The following is an 18,118-nucleotide window of genomic DNA, read 5'->3' as shown; positions in this document are numbered from 1 at the left end:
CACTTCAAATGGTGTATCTGAATGGTTGAATGTCTTCCATAGGGGATACATTGATTTATAGCCCAATGATATTTTAATACGAGTCTTACTTGACTCAGGGCCAAAATTACATTTTACCCGAACTCACACGAATGCACAACACAAATACACTGTTTGATTAAGCTAACAAAATATAAGTCTTTAATTAAAAACAAAGTATGATTGGTACATATAGCATTGCATATAATAAAATCACACAATCACAGTTTTATTCTATCAGTACTTAACCAGCGGTTTTCTTGTTGGTGATCCTAGAGTTCTTGTAATGTTTTGGATGACTGAATGTAATATATCCTTATACACTTGTCCTGCGAAAATCAGCGAAGTCCAGTGTACACTTGTGTTTATAAATATCCTTGCGTATGAAATCCTCACACGAAAATGACGTTGCTTTCTCCAATCACTTTTGCGCTGCTTTCTCCAAAATATATCTCCTTGCGCTGCTTTCTCCTATTACTTATCTTCTTTACGCTGCTTTCTCCAAAAATGGTGTTTCTTTCACCAATCACTCTTTCTCCAGGGAACAGGCTTCTTTAACACTGCTCCGCTGTATTTTGACAGATTGACAGATGCGTGGCCTTCACAAACCCAGCAAACTCCAGCAATTCTACAGAAGAACTTTAATCCTTTGATGAGGAAGAGCACATTTGCATGCCCGCAATCTCCTTCGTTGTGCTGTATTAAAATAGCTCAGTTATTGGCAACATAAACTGGTTAAAATGTACCTCTTCTTTGAAGCACGAAGACCATCACACACATTTGGAGTTTACAATCTCCCATGACATTCTGTCAAGTCAAACTCAGGTCTCCAACTTTTATACCAGTACTCATAGTCTATTAATAGACCATTCTGTCATATTTACTTCCCGGGGGGACTTTCCAAAATGATCTCCATTTCACAATCCAAGGGATTTTCCCCTGATGGTGCTACTATGCACAGAATATTGAGTAATATGGAAAATCCCATATGACATTAATAACTCTGATTCACTTTGTTTACAGCATTTAAGGTTTTCCCCCTAAAACATGTCGTAACACACTTGCATGATCACTTCCAAGGTGCTTCCCTTGGTCTCATATTTCTCATGACATACTTTCAGCTTGTAAACAAAGCTAAATACTTAAATTAAATTACTAAGGGCACGTCACAGTATATTCCATATCTTACTTGTTTCGCAATGTATCCCTATAAATCCAGGTACGCATGTGCATTGATACCTGTTAACTTGATCACTGCAAGTCCCATCATTTAGACAAGGTAAACTAGAACAGTCGTTGATTTCTATTAGAGAATCAAAAACAAGTCGAAATATAGTCAACGTATAGTTAGCATTATGATATTGTTATTTTAGGGAATATGCACACAAACATCACAGTGTCTAATAATTAGGCCGTATAAATTAATGTTTTGGTTCTCGTCAAGAGGATTTTCATGATTTGGCGAGAGGAGGAGTGAGTTTTTATTTTTTTTTCTTTCCTTCAATGTAAAATTTGCATTATCGGTAGTTTTGGACCTTTTCCTACATTGCTTGAGAAAGTAAGGGGCCTTATGTCTTGGAAAGCGATCCTTGTTTTCTAATAAACTTATTTATATGTATGAAGTTTTCCAAAATCATTCTTAAGTCCAAATAATATTGAAAAATCTATCCAAAAAAAAAAAAAAAAAAAAAAGAGATAGAAAAGGTCTCAGATATTGAGCGGGAAAAGGGATGAGAACTAAAAACTTATGTTCTCGGGCTCATGAATGTATAGTATTTCAAAGCAACAAGCAAACAAAGTTACACAGAGTCATATCTGATAAGACATCGCTCTTAGGCAATGATCCCATGAAGAATATAACTGCAAAAAACAGTGCAGTTTCAAGTTGTCAGATTTGCCACATGGATTAATTATTCTTCCAGGTGCATGGATTTCAACTGGAATAGCTCATTATAGCTCATTGTTTTGGAATTAAATCTAATACTGCAACTTACTTTTTGCAACTTTTGCTACTTTGTGTCTAGCCACCAGACGTAATCAGGAAACTGACTCGCTGGGCTGGTCACGTGATAGACGGCTAGGTATCGACCCGATGGCCCGGTCCCATGCATGAGATAAGTTAAAGCGGAGACCAGCCCAGCGGGTCAGTTGCCTGATGAAGTCTGGTGGTTCCAGACGCAACGTAGCAAAAGTTGCAAAAAGTAAGTTCCAGTATAAGATTTCGTTTTGGATTTCATGCTGATGTAAGATATATTTTGTGTTTTGTTGTTGCCAATTTCTTTGTAGCATGTATGTAATTCAGCCTTTTGGCTGCCATATGCATTGTTGTAATAAACCTTGAATAATAATAATTTAATTCCAAAACTCTGTTTGAAACTACTGGGTGACTAAGAACATTCATTTGTCATTATGACATTCTTACGCAAAATGCAACATGGTATAAGACTAAAGTAGTAACAGGTTCATTAGGCGGAGGCGCCCTATTTAAAGTTAGCTTAGGATATTTAATTACTTTATTGATTTTTCACCCAGGTAAGTCGGGTGGAAAATAAATAAAATAATTAAATATCCAAAGCTAACGCTAAAATATTGCGCCTTTGCTTAATCTTACGGCTAGTATTTAGCCTATAAACTTATAAATAATATATTTATGAATACTCTCAATCATGCAGGTAAATGAATATAATGAATATTAAATCTGTTCATGTAGATAAGAATATCAGTTTTACGAGGAATATTACTATTTCGTATATCGCAGGAGTTTCGGAGAAACTTATATCGTACTTTCAGGAAATACAACGTTCCCGTCTCCTTGAAAACTGGTAATAGTCTGAATAAGACACTGGTGCATCCTAAAGACAACGCCCTCAATAAACAAAATAACATTGTTAATGCCATCCAAAGACTCTTGACTATAAGGGAGACTAAGCAACCTTTACACCACACCAACGTACCCGTAGGCCTAGTTCTTCAGGTTTGAATGACTCATCACTATATACGCATCTCAAATGACTACGTACATTTGAGGATACGGATTTTTTAGGGGCTCGACACTCGATAGAGAACATATTCAGTGGTTTGAAAGAGAGGTCAAGGAGGCCATTTAATGTCTGGTCGGAGGAAGCCCCGCTCAATTGAGGTGGGGGGGGGGGGCTTCGCAACAATCTTTAGTGGACCTACGACGCAGCAATCAGGAAAATACCTCGACGACTCTCCTGTGACGTCATACCATCAACTATGTCACAGGTCAATAGTTCAGTGTCTGATCACTCAGTCTGACGATGCGTCTTGGATAAGACGCGATACTGTCACTTTCAAAAATAGTTATCTCAGATGAACAGATTTAGTATTCGTTTTATTACATCATATAGATAATGGTAAACTGCAGAAAAAAGTGCAGTCTCAAGTTGTCAGATTTGCCACATGGACTGATTCTAATTTGCAATGACTAGATGTGGAACATTCTGTAATGTGAATGTTTTTGTTGATAATTTTTTTTCTATTGTTTTCAGGTTACTGGTTTAATACTTATTATATTTTCCATTCATCAAACACTGTATCAAATAAGCATACCCATTGTTACTTATGCAGGTAAAACTACCAATGGATGTATTACATGTAGCAAAAAGAAAATCATGCAACCGATATGCCCATTGCCCGTATACCCAATATTAGTACATAATCGCAACATCACACAATCATTTGACCTACCATTGCAAACGAAATGTCCATTGCCATAATACCCATTGTTACACGTGCATGTAAAACTACCAATTGTATTTGTACATGTAGAAAACGTCACGCAATTGTCTTGGTGGACTGCACATTCATCTATATCTGTATCAAAATAAATTAATGAATTGTATTTTTTTTAAAGTTTTAAGTCAAATATTTAATGAGCGAGGTAAAAACAATATGCATATGATACGCACCGGCGAAACTTGTCATGTTGTACATACAATGTCAGCCCAAATAAAAGGGTCAATAGTTATCGTGTTAACAGAGGTTGGCACTTTTTGGACGATATAAAGGTCCCAAGGTGGTAATTGTTTACTTAAACACATTCGTAATACTTTAAGATTATCATGGTGTAATTGAGAATCATAAAACTTGAAATCATGTACTTTGTTTGGTTGTTAAAAGGTTGCCAACATGGACATGCTGTCTTATCGAATCACTTTGTTTTGAGTACAATAAGAACACTCCACGCCATTTTGCTTTTGAGAAGTGTGGAAGTATTTTGCTGTTGTATGGTAAATAATCTGTTTTCCTAAACTCTAGTGTTTGTGTGTATTTCCAACAGCTTCACGGAGGTTTTCTGCGATCTCAACTGCCGCGAAACGATTGTGAAAAAATGTGGGGGTAGTAAGTGCCGGATGTAGAAAATGTAAATAATGGCCGCGAAGAGGAAGGATATGTGAGAAACTTTTGTGAAATGAAGGCCCAATTAAAGTCATTTGGTAGACCATTTTGGTACTATTTTTGTGTATTTAGTTTGTGTAATTTTAGTTTGAAAAAGCAAAAATTGGTGAAATGAAGGTCGAATTAAAGCCATATGTGATCATGTTTTCATTATTATTGTATATTATTACTTTAAACATAATAATAGTGTTGGGTGTCCAAAGCAGAAGCAAAAAGGGAGGTTTTGAGAGGGGACAAGTGAGAAACTTGTGCAAGCTGAAGGTCCGATTGAGCCATTTGGTAGACCATTTTGGCACTATTATTGCGTACAATATTAGTTTGAAAAATCCGAAAATGGCTTAAATGAAGACCCAAAATGAAGCCATTCGTGGACAAGCTGGCAACATTATTGTATAAATTATCGCTTTAAACATAGTATTGGGTGTTCAAAGCTGAAGCGAAAAGGTGGCTTTGTTTACTCATACACAGGGGTGTTGGAAAGGTTTGCAAAATGAAGGTCCAATCGAAACCATTTAGTGCATCATTTTTACACTTTCTTTCAGGGTTCATAATAGATAATACGCAATCATGGGAGTACATGGACCTTTGAGCCGGGGGGGGCAAATTTTTCAAATCGTCTCATTGACAAGGGGTGGGGCAGAGGAGGCTTAATGGCATTCCTACAATGCACTATGATTGGGAAATATAACCTAATTTTAAAGGCAAAGTCCCCATTGCCACACACACAAAATGGTCATTTTAAAACTGCAACCAACAAGCTAATAGATGAGACTTATAACTCATATTTAAATTTCTTACAGGAAACAGTCATATTGTGCCACTGCATTAATTTTATTCATAAGTCTCAATGTTTTGAATGTTAAATAAAAGGATGAAAACCCCAGATATTTGTACACAATCCCAATGCAAGGTATAGTCAACTATGCCACAAGTGTACAAAATCCAGACATACCAAGGTCAGAAACCCCATTGCGTTATGGGAATGCCTTTAAACATCCTCTGGGGGTGGGGTGGGGAGTTAGGGTAAGAGGGAGTAAACAAATCTCAAATAATATCTAATATTGAAAAAAAATCAATTGCATCTAACATTGATATTGCAATGCAATAAATTGTAAAATTGGCAAACGCTTTTCAGGTACTTAACCTTTTTGTCCCGGCATTTCAAGCCAGGGGAACTTTCTTCCCATGTGTCCACCCCTCCCCAATTGGTACGCCTCTGTTACAGATAAAAACTATGAACAAATCTATAAAGAAAAGTATTTGACTTACCAGAACACGTTACTCCATCCCCGTCAAAGCCTTCATTACACTGACATGTAAAACTTCCTTGGGTGTTCGTACACGTGGCGTGTTGACTACAATCAGATGAACCGTCTACGCACTCATCGATATCTGAACAAAATGATAGTCAGCATAATAAGTTCATCTTATAACCATATATAAAAGGAAAGCTAGAATTTAAGTAACAAGGAACAAGAGAAAAGGAAGGAAAGAAAGAAAGAAAGAAAGAAAGAAAGAAAGAAAGAAAGAAAGAAAGAAAGAAAGAAAGAAAGAAAGAAAGAAAAAGAAAGAAAGAAAGAAAGAAAGAAATGCATCGTACCATTAATGGTAATGGAACGCCTCTTACTAAGTTATACACTTTGAACAAAATAAACAAGTATTTGACCACAGATATATCTGTGATTTGACTTACCAGAACACGTTACTCCATCCCCGCCAAAGCCTTCATTACACTGACATGTAAAACTTCCTTGGGTGTTCGTACACGTGGCGTGTTGACTACAATCAGATGAACCGTCTACGCACTCATCGATATCTGAACAAAATGATAATCAGCATAATAAGTTCCTCTTATAACCATATATGAAAAAAAGCTCGAATTTAGGTAGCAAAGAAAAAAGAGAAAAGAAAGAAAGAAAGAAAGAAAGAAAGAAAGAAAGAAAGAAACAGACAGAAAGAAAGAAAGAAAGAAAGAAAGAAAGAAAGAAAGAAAGAAAGAAAGAAAGAAAAAAAAGAAAGTAATAGGAAAGAAAGAAAGAAAGAAAGAAAGAAAGAAAGAAAGAAAGAAAGAAAGAAAGAACAAAGAGGGAAAGACAAAACAAAGAATAAGATCAAAGTGAAAAAATGAAAACGGAAAGAAAGTGAAAAAAAACCATTTAAGATATACCTAATTTTAAGAAAATTTATAAATTATGCTTTTACCTTGACACTGTTGTCCATTACCCCGATATCCATCATTACATACGCAATCAAAGCTTCCAATAGTATTCTGGCATCTTGCGTTTACATCGCAACCTGCCATGCCCTGTGAGCATTCATTTGTATCTAGAGTATAAATCAAAATGATAGTAAATAATAGGCAACAATAACAAATTGTGTCAATATAATAAACTCTTAACGTTGCCAATTGCAAGACGAATATCGTCGCTGTTCTGGCAAAACTCCAATAGCTGCTATGTGTTAAATATGTACAATATAATTATAATGTATTGTACATATTTAACATAAGCAGCTATTGGAGTTACGAGGTTTTGCCAGAAACAGCGACGATAATATGAAATTTGAGATGGATAAAAAATAGTATTATCTTAGTTGTAAGTTCATGTCAGACACACACACTCAAATCACACCACACACACAAAAACACAATAACCAATTAGGTGAAACAACAACCTTGTTGATAGAGGGCGTTGTCAAGATCCTGGGTGTACTATGAAAACGATTTTACAAGATACAATGATTACACACGCACAACATACACTCCCAAACACACCCCCTACACTCATTCATTCATTCATTCATATTCATTCATATTTTATTTCCATAAAAATCAAAGACATTACAAAAAAATATATAAAAACACGGTACATATGGAGGAAAAGGCTGGAAGACCAAAAAGGTCTGAAAGTTAGCCTTTCCCTGAAATCAAATGAAATTAACAAAATAAATCAACATTACATAACATAACCAAAAGACAAGGGAAGGGGAGAGGGGGGGGTGCTCACGAAAAAGATTAATTATATTTAGAGATCAGTTTTGTTTTGAATTGATTACGGAAATGTTTAACAGATTTTGAAGCTTTCAGATTTTTATCTAAAGAATTCCAAAGAATGGGACCTCTTGTACGTATAGCATGATCAGAAAAGACTTTCTTATTTTTGGTTAGATTTAGGTCATTTACATATCGTGTCTTGTAGTTATGTATGTCAGAACGTTTGGTAAAATAATTATCAAATGAACAGGGCAGCTCATTTATAGAGTGCCTGTACATGAATGTACCTAATTCCAGTGTGTACATATCTTCAACTTTTAATATGTTATAATTAGCAAACAATGGCACTGTGTGGTCTCTATAGTGAACGTTTGCCACCGTTCTAATAGCCCATTTTTGAATTTTTACAATTTTATTTAAGTAAGTTTTACATGTATTTCCCCATAAAAGTACTCCATAATTCAAATAAGGCAATATTAACGTACAATAAAGTGTAAATAAAATACGACTTGGAACAAAATGTTTCAATTTATTCATGACACCGACATTTCTTGAAATTGTTCTAGATACGCAATCTATGTGACATTTCCAAGTGAGACATTCGTCTATTAGTACACCAAGGAATTTAGTTTGATGCACTCTTTCTAAAGCCGTGTGATCTAGTGTGATTTGCAGGTCTTGATTCATCGATGTCATTTTGGGTGTGCCAAGTATCATGTAATTTGTTTTGGTAGCATTAATTGACAATTTATTAGCTTTAAACCAATTGCTTACTTCCTTTAACTCTTCATTAACAAGGTTTGTCTGGCGTTCTACGTTTTTATGGGAGTATAAAATGGTGGTATCGTCTGCAAAAAGGACGAATTCGAGTACTTTAGATGCATTAGTTATATCATTAACATAGAGTATAAATAGAAGAATACACACCAAACTTAACCGACCTACCTTCACATGATACGATCCCATCCCCATACCAGCCTTCCATACATGAGCATACATAGGTTCCCTCAGTGTTGACACATGTGGCATATGCATGGCATGGATCAGCTGAACATTCATCAGAATCTGCAATTCAAAATTCAAAGCTAAAAAGTATAATATGTTGCAGACGACTCTTTCATGACATTATACTCTGTATGTTAGAACATAATTATTTAGGCCTATGACATGAATGGAAAGAGTGATACGTAACTCGAGATGTGCTAAGTTAAAGCCGTATTATAACATTTGCTGATGACGCCCTCAATATTTTTCAAAATTCTGTTTTTACACGATTGTTACGTACTTTAGTAAACATATCCTGCAAAAATCAAGACTTTAGGTACTGTAGTCTGGTAGTTTTGTCGAAATTTGAGAGTTTGAATAAACCACAGGAACCGTCGTTTTTTATTACGATAGAAGTATTAGACGAACGCGTTACGCGTACACGATGTGCATAACACAGTACGTACATGGCGTGCGGGCAGTCGTACTCGTGACATATTAAAAGAGAGTCGACATGACTCACGTCCGAATGAATGAGGGGCTCGCATAGGTGACCATATGCGCTGGTATTAATTAGCGCTTTTTCTTTGTATTGCCTCGTCTGTTTGTGCCAAATTTAAAAGAGGACATAATCTGATAGTGAAAACTAAAATTGTATGCCAAAAAAAAAAAAAGTAACGTTTAATATAGCTTTAAGTACTGAAGAAGTCCTTACCTTGACATGTGTTGACGCCGTCTCCAGACAAACCTTCAGTACAGGTGCATTCAAAACTCCCTGGTGTGTTGGTACATTCTGCATTTGGATGACAGTTGTGGCTTCCGATGAGGCATTCATTGTTATCTATAAAATAAAGAAACATATTTTATCGGTCAATACAACAACGAAATATTATTGTAATACACCCAAATGTATTAGAAATACACCCAAATGTATTAGGAATAGACTCAAATGTATAAGAAATACACCCAATTGTATTAAGAATAAAGACACACTAATATATTAAGAATACACTCAGATGTATGAGAAATACAAACTACACCCAAATGTATTACGAATATACCCTTTATTATTACGTGACACGTCTTTTAGTTCCAATTACAACCACAAACAATTATTGTAATTTTGTATGACCCAAATGAGGATCATGCAGGGCTGTCAAGTTTTTGGCGTGAGACAGAGGCGTACCGAGATTTGCCGACTCCAATGTTCATTCTGAGCCATGATTATTTGAGCCACGGCGCTCGAGAATGTGAAAAGGAGGGGGGGGTGGTAGGAACAACAAATTATTCATGATGATGCGTGAGATTTTGCTCCTTTTCCAGCTTTTTGTGCGAGATTTACTACCTAGGCGTGAGATTATACTACCTTGGCGTGAGACCGTGAGAAAGTGACCCAATGCGTGAGACTCACGGCCAATGCGTCAGAGTTGACAGCCTCATGCCCTTGCTCAGACTTGCTGGGTGTATTCCTAATACATTTGAGCTATTCTTAATATGTTTGAGTGTAATATTACTCGACTAGGTGTATTTCTAATACATTGGGTGTATTTCTGATACATTTAGATGAATTCCTATTTAATTTGGGTGCATATCAATCAATACATTAAAAATCAGAGTTTCCTTCCACAAAAAGAAATATTTCCCAAATGGGGTGATAGCAATAGCATGATAATAATTGCTACTTTTTTTTTTATAGTGGATACATTATATCAAATCCATCTTACCATAACATGCATTTCCAACCCCAGCAAATCCACTTCTACATATACACGTGTAACTTCCATATGTATTCGCACAATCAGCATAAGCTTGACAATTATATGAGGAGAGGCACTCGTTCACATCTGAAATGTCAATAAATACAAAGAAAAAGTGAAGCAATAAACACCTGTTTTAGGTATAATTTATCGATGTAGGCCTATAGTATTTAACAAGGTAGGTTAACACATGAGTATTATTTCTTCAATTATTATAAATCAAATGACACATATCTAAAGTGAATCCACCTTCTGTCTTATTATTTGATCATGTTAATAATTAAATAATTATGACACTCAACAAAATGATTGAAGAGAAAAAACACAATGCAGACTATAGAATGGAGAAGGTAAGATGACATGCCCATAGCTTCGCCTGAGTATCGGTGTAACAATCAACACATTCCGAAAACAGTTTAAAAGTTCAGATTGGAGTTAGTAATCAGTCTTTATGCATTTGATAATGTAAACTGTATACATTATGAATTAATATAAAATTAATGTGCATGTAAGGTGAATAAGATGGTAGTTTTTAGCCAATTAAGTAAAAACTGCAGTGTGTTTCTAAATATTAATAATAAGCTAAGGGTAAAAGGCAGAAAAGACAATTTGGAGTAATGGATTATAGTTATAGGAGTTAATGTTCAGTTTGCATGTTCTTATCATTGATGGTTTGGTGGACTGTCATGATGATGTAAGCGTGATTCTAAAAATGCCTTCCACCCAAACTAATTAGAAGACCTCTTGTACCCTTTAAAGGGAATTTTTATTTAACATTTTAAACGACCAGATGCACCTAAGCATTATGCAATTAAATACATGAATTCAAAACCCATCCTAGTGATTTTTAGAAAAAAAACACTGTGTACCATTTTAATTCCTTCAGTTAGATTTACCTGGTCAATATGGTATAAAGTTTTACGCGCTAATGAGTGGGTTAAACTGTATTATATAGGTATAACGATTAGCATTTCAGGGACTTCGTGGGGGTTCATTTTAAATGCTGGACTTGGGTGGTTTTTTGAATCATATACAAAGACAACAATGTTGGAATGAGATTACCACTAGTTAGATAATACAAAATAAAGCACATAGGCATGTATAATGTTGATAAGCATACTGCCATGTAATATATACCACATACTTTCTTTGATTAAACCCATTTTTTTTTTTTCAAAAGTCACTCGCCAGCAATGAATGTGTTACAAGTGGACTTTTATACATACTGGATTTAATCACTGTGTTACCAGACTCAAATCATGGATTTAGGTGGTTCTTTCATGATACATGCTATTTTTCACATGCTCAATAGACACAGAGGATGAATTTGAGGTGTCCTTTCATACATATGACAGGTCTATGTATAGCAACACTTTCCCATGCTTAACTCAATTTGGCCAAAGTATGGACTTGGGTGGGTTTTGTATTCATATATTCAATTGTTATGGTTTGTATTATGAGACAGGTGACACCCTTTGGTAGCAAATATTACGTTGTTACTAACCTTCTTCGCACCGAGTTCCAGCACGGCCATCTGGGCACACACAATGAAATCCGACATCATGTGGATAACACGTACCACCAAAATAACATGGCGATGACGAACAGGCATCTGCCAAAAGGGGAGCAAAGCATTAACTTAAAAAGGGTTTTTTGAAATGACAATCATGGAATATTCTTTATTTCACCCATCCACTGATTTTAATCTATATATATGCCTCTCCAAATAAATAATGACAATGTAAGACATATAAAGAAATAAAGAAATGAAGACATTTAATAAATAAAAGAGGAAAGAAACAAAAGGAATGCAAATTAAAAAACAAAAAGAAGAAGGACAGAGAAAGAAACATCATGCATCCGATTTTTACAATTGAATCTGCAAGAAAGGGCATATACACAAATAGTATTTAGTCGCAATTTTCTGAACTTTTTGGAGTAACTTGTGGAAGATGTGGCTGCAGATTACGAAATACGCTTTTAAATGACCTTTCACTATTACCTTGTTCACAATTGGCTCCTGAGTAGACACCCGGACAGTTACATCTATATCCGTTTAAATTATCGACACAGGTACCCCCACGCAAACATGGGTTACTAGCACACTCGTTGATATCTGAAATTTGAGATGGATAAAAACTATTGTGTATTTGGCTTCCTCGTGACAGCAACGTCCGGATGTGATACACGTGTGATCAAAAGCGGTGTAGGGCGCAGTCACTCAGCGCCGCATTACAATTGCACTGTCTTTGATCGCCCGTGTACGACACGCGGACCTTCCTATCTTGAGGAAGCAAAAAAGACTCATGATGCAGTCATGTCTACAGTAGAATTCACCACGACCTTTGCAGGACATAAACCCCATTAAAAGCTATTAAACCAAGATAACACTCATTGAAAACAGTTCAACTATGTTAAATCAGATCTTCTCTGGTTAAATCCACACTACATATGTTTCTGTTTTACCGGTGCAATGAGCAATGAGCTGGTATGAGCGATATTGGGGTCCAGCATTCGAGTCATCAGCACCCAAACGCAAATACCGCGCCGACGCGCGCGATCAACTTTGCGCCACACTAGGCGCCCTGCGCGGAATTGCCAGCTCGCAGTACGCGTTTAGTTCGCCACGGTGTAAAAAGTAAACAAAAAAGTGAAACAAAACAAAGATTAATTTTCAAATAGCATGGCAGTTTTCCGTATCTTTTGTATTTTGTGGTATCAAAACAAGCTGAAACAAAGGTAACCAGTATACAGTGCCCTTTAAAAATTTGTTTATGGAAGCTAATGTGAAAGATGACAAAACAGAGGAGAAAATACGCAGTATTTGATGTTTTCACACTGTGGGCATGTGGGAAACGCACGTGTTGTTTGTTTACATCTGAGACCCCAATATCGATTAGGTGACGTCATCAGAAAAAGGTCTATATTACCATTATGCATATCTTGTGGGGAAATTGTTTTGGAAAGCTGTGAGAGGTAAAGGCTGGCTGGCTGGGATGTGTGTGTGTGTGGGAGGGGGGTCCGGTCTGCGGGGTGCGCATGTTATAATACCTACTCTGTTCACAGTCGTCTCCAGTATAACCTTGTACACAGATGCAGTAATATGAATTGATGAATTGAAGACAGGTCGCTGCATTCTGACATGGGGTACTGGCACACTCGTCAATATCTGAAAAACAAATGGGTGTTACTTTGTTGGTTCATAATGCAGTCATGTCTACAGTAGAATTCACCACGATCTTTGCAGGACTTAAACCCCATTAAAAGCTATTAAACCAAGATAACACTCATTGAAAACAGCTCAACTATGTTAAATCAGATCTTCTCTGGTTAAATCCACACTACACATGTTTCTGTTTTACCTGTGCGGTATTGCAATGAGCTGGTATTATAGTTTCAGTTGGGTAACCGATTATAAAGCAAACGAAAGGTAACAATACGAAATGGGACAATAGTCTGCGTATTGTCTGCGTATTGTTAACCAGCATTCTTGAAAATGAGAAACATAATGGTTGTAGACTTAACACGGTTTGAAAATAATTTCTTCATATTTTTTGGTGTTATCTGTCGTTTACATATCCTTCCTAAAACACCAAAGTGCGAATATTTCCAAACACCTAAATTAGCTTAAAATTTAGGACATGTTACAAAACTATATTTACTAGAATTTCAGAGAATACTTTAAATATTGGCCGGCTATTTTTCACACAGTGACGTTAACTAGGCAATGGCCTATTACCTATAACATACACTAAAACACCAAAGTGCGAATATTTCCAAACATCTGAATTAGCTAAAAATTTGTTACAAAAATTGTTACAAAACTGTACTTTCTAGAATTTCAGAGAATACTTTAAATATTGGCCGGTTATTTTTCACACAGTGACGTTAACTAGGCAATGGCCTATACTTCTAACATACACTATTTGTAGAGGTCACGCGTCAATGGTGAGAGCACTGTGTATTTTGTATAGGAAAACGGACAGTAACTGCAGCATGTTCGGTTTCTCCCGAAAAAAAAACACGTTGATAGCCCAATTTAACATTTAACAATAATTATAATTACTTAATGTAAAAGAGTGACAAGCTCAATCTCCAAAATAGTGAGAAGATTAAAAACAATCCTGCATTTGGTATACAAGATACATGACTCCTTTTTTGAAAGAACTATTTTCACTCCCTTTCGAGTGATTTGCACTCTTCACATTCTTTTAGCGAGTGAGTTTGTAACTCTTACAATAACAGACAAGAGTAGAGTAATGTTCAGATATAATGAAGATGAAAAAGAAGTAGTAAAAGATGTAGAAAAAGAAGGAGAAGAAGAAGAAGAAGAATTATAAGGAGCAAGTGGAGGATGAAGGAAAGGAGGATGAGGGTGGGCAAATTATGGTGATGATAAAGGAGAGGAAGAAAAGATGAAGTAAGAGAGGATGAATACGGTAACATGAATAAAATGAAGACCACGGTGAGGGTGATGATGATAATAATGATTGATAACGATGATGTTGAAGATGCTTGTGATGATAACTTGATGATGATGATGATGATAATGACGACAATGACAGCTATAGACAAAAATGATAATATCTGAAAAAAAAAATACAAAACGCATGCCCTAACGCGAAGAAGAAGAGGAATAGGGAAACAAGTGAGACAGAAGAAGATGAAAAACAGTCGAAGAAGGAAATCTCCAAAATAGTGAGAAGATTGAAAATCACACCAAAGGGAGTAATAAAAATTCCTTTAAAAGGAATAGGGCGGGCAAATGAAAAATTGTCAAGAGAAATGAAAAGTCAAGTTCACAATTAAAAACAGGGAAAATATGACACAACATCGATTTCCAATGGGGGAATAACACAAAACGTATAAACAAAGTTAAAAGAGTTTTAACTTTATACGTTTATACGTTTGTTATTCCCCATTGGAGGTTATGTCATATTTTCCTTGATTTTAATCTTATCTATTGCTTATCCTTTGTTCTCTGCTGGTCAGTTGGAACAGATTTTCCCTGTTTTTATATTAACCCTTCACATCATAACAGAAGACGTTTTATGTTAACATTTTATATAAAACATTGTTATAAAACTTTTGTAGATAATAGTTATTTAAAACATTTTCGTAATCATACCTAGAGTTTTTTTATCATCAGATAGAAAGACTTCTGCTCATCTTCTCTGGTGAGACAACAGGGCTGGGGTATCTTTCCATATCAAAGTTTAAAATCTGTCATATCAATTTCCTCAATATGTTGTTTTGATATAACTTATGAGGGAAAAAGTTTGATTTTACAATATTTCGATATTATTTTTAACTTTGTAACTTTATTATGATTAACATAACTGTATTTCAAAGCGTTAAACTATATCATTATTTTGTCCCAACAAAAATAATCCAGGGAATAAAATATTCATTCATATGTTTATTTATTTTATTCAACCTGGGCCATTTCTACTGGTGCACATGCATTCTAATAATTTGTCTCTAATACCTTATACAAGCAAGCACTATTTGTCACAAGATTTGAAAAGTAAATAGCCTATGTACACACTGAACACAATGCACATACAAGCTGTATTTAAGTACATGCCGAAGCTATCAGTATAAAATGATATATATGACCTTCACGATGCTATTAATTTAGCCCAAAGATTAGGAAAACTAGCAAAACTGGTGAACTGGTACTGTTCAAATAAAAACATCTGCAAATCTTGCTGCAATTTCCAAATAGTATTTCTATTACTAAAATAATTATTTTTGTTATTTCTTTTAATACAAACACATTACTGCCTATGATGACTTTATCGTATTACTTACATATCAAAATCAAGTAAAAATTACAAAACTCGCCGTAAACTATCACCTCTGTGGGTGTTTGGGATATAACCGGCACGAATATTTTCTCAACACTGCGGCATGTGAGAAAGTAGGTCAATAGTCAGAGAATACAGGGCGGGTGCGGCACGCCGCACCCGCCCAAAAATCACTCCTATTGAAAAAAAAAAACTGCTGCATTTGGTATACAATGTTTATACATTTGGTATACAAGGAATTATGGTGATGATAAAGGAGATGAAGAAAAGTTGAAGTAAGAGAAGACGAATAACATGAAGAAAACGACGAGGGTGATGATGAGACAATGATGATTCATGATGATGATGATGATGATGATGATGACAAGCTGGTAAAACATTACCTATTTCACAATTTATTCCGTTGTAGCCGTCACTGCAACGGCACACATAACCATTTTCACCATCAACACAGCTACCCCCATTCATACACGGAGCACTGTCACACTCGTTTATATCTGAAACATTTAAGAAACAGCGATAAGAAATAAAGAACTGTGTGTAACGTATATATGGGGGTAAATGTGGGGGTAGGTGGGTGTTGTGAGCGTTTATAAAAACCTGCAACCATGGACATTGATGTGAGTTTTCACAGGGACTGCACCCCCCGTCTACGCTAAAGTTCCTGTTCCAAAAAAGGTCAACGGTTGCATTTCTTTACAAGTAGGGGGTCTGTGTGTGTGTGTGGGGGGGGGGGTGTGCGTGAGTGTGGTGATGATGGGTTGGATATATTTTAGGGAAGGTAGCTGGGGTGTGTGCGTAAGGGATCGTGTGTGTCGGAGAACCTACTCTCTTCACAATTGGTTCCAATATAACCTGATACACAGTCACAAAAATATGAGTCCATAAGTCCTTGATAACAAGTCGCTCCATTCTGACACGGGTCACTAACACACTCATTTATATCTGAAAATAAACGGAAACAATGCAACACCTGCTATTGGAATATGTTCCGATACGGTCTTAATACATGTATACTATACTATTAAGGGATCGTTCACAAACACTTGTTGGGGGACTGATGCAAAAAAAAGAGGGGGCTTAAAAGATTGGGCCCTCCTAAGGAAAATTTTCCTGGGAAATTGAGTTTGATTTTCTATGAGGTTGACCCATAATTTTCATGTCAAAGAAAAAAAGAGGGGGGCATGGCATTTTTGAGATCTAAAAAGGGGGGCGAAAATTTTTCGCAATGAAATTTTTTGCATCAGGACCCTCCTACCAAGTATTTGTGAACGGTCCCTGGCTTAATATGCGGCGACGTTAACAGCCACATTGAACCGACATATGTACAATGTTGACCCCACTTTCTTTTTCACCAAGGCCGGTCATGTACCGACGGTCTAAGATCTACCGAAAGGTCATGTTGAGCCTCCGGCTTTTCCTCTGGCGGCGCCACTGTACATTGCATTGAGGCCCATCACCAACAGTCTGATTTTTAAGTTTGAATTAAATTGATCCTGTAATATGTAGCACAAAAAGCATTTTAAAGGTATTTGGTTATATACCGGAAATACCCCCTTAATGACCTTGACCCCAAATCTGTGTACAAGCTATAGGTATTGGGTATAGCCGATGCTTATGTGCAAGTGACGTCATTGTAGGTTGTCATTTGTAGGAGAAGAAGCATTTTAGCTAAAATCACATTTTGGCCTTATTTTACCCCTTTGTGACTATTGCCCCCTTGAGTCTCATTGACATGTACTGACATGGTCAATGAATGTTGTGACCAAGTCTGGTCAAAATTGGTCAACGCATGTCTACCAGAAACCTACAGCATAACAATACCTATCTGGGGGTGTAGGTAAAGACGTGTATCATTTATTTATTAATATTATTTGAGCTTCCATCATTATACAGGGTAGCCACTTCAATAATAGGCAACGCTATCCTAAGCACCCGATTATATAGATAAATAAAATCATACACATTTAATGACAAACATTTAGAGGTACAAAGTTACTAGTTACTCTCATACAGGTTTAAATACATGTATATTTAAAGGGACAAACTTGAAATTCATAAGTACAAGACATTTTAGCTTACCATGGAAACATATATAATTACAAAGTGCAATTAACAAAGGCATTGAAATACTG

At 36.0% G+C, this 18,118-nt stretch overlaps 1 protein-coding gene across 1 annotated transcript in view; it reads right to left on the bottom strand.

Moving 5' to 3' along the window:
- Positions 1–18,118, bottom strand: part of LOC140138961 (uncharacterized) — a 79,647-nt gene that overhangs the window by 40,226 nt on the left and 21,303 nt on the right. The window contains exons 11-23 of the mRNA XM_072160744.1: positions 16,812–16,928; positions 16,367–16,480; positions 13,229–13,342; positions 12,176–12,289; positions 11,678–11,785; positions 10,141–10,260; positions 9,132–9,257; positions 8,378–8,497; positions 6,643–6,765; positions 6,134–6,256; positions 5,710–5,832; positions 3,730–3,855; positions 1,208–1,321 (exon numbers count right to left, since the gene is read on the bottom strand). Of these exons, the coding sequence (XP_072016845.1) occupies positions 1,208–1,321; positions 3,730–3,855; positions 5,710–5,832; positions 6,134–6,256; positions 6,643–6,765; positions 8,378–8,497; positions 9,132–9,257; positions 10,141–10,260; positions 11,678–11,785; positions 12,176–12,289; positions 13,229–13,342; positions 16,367–16,480; positions 16,812–16,928 (1,542 nt within the window). The remainder of the gene's footprint in view (positions 1–1,207; positions 1,322–3,729; positions 3,856–5,709; positions 5,833–6,133; positions 6,257–6,642; positions 6,766–8,377; positions 8,498–9,131; positions 9,258–10,140; positions 10,261–11,677; positions 11,786–12,175; positions 12,290–13,228; positions 13,343–16,366; positions 16,481–16,811; positions 16,929–18,118) is intronic.

This window comes from Amphiura filiformis, chromosome 2 (assembly GCF_039555335.1).
Source record: "Amphiura filiformis chromosome 2, Afil_fr2py, whole genome shotgun sequence".
Lineage (NCBI taxonomy): Eukaryota > Metazoa > Echinodermata > Ophiuroidea > Amphilepidida > Amphiuridae > Amphiura > Amphiura filiformis.
This window is presented reverse-complemented; position numbering and strand designations above follow the sequence as displayed.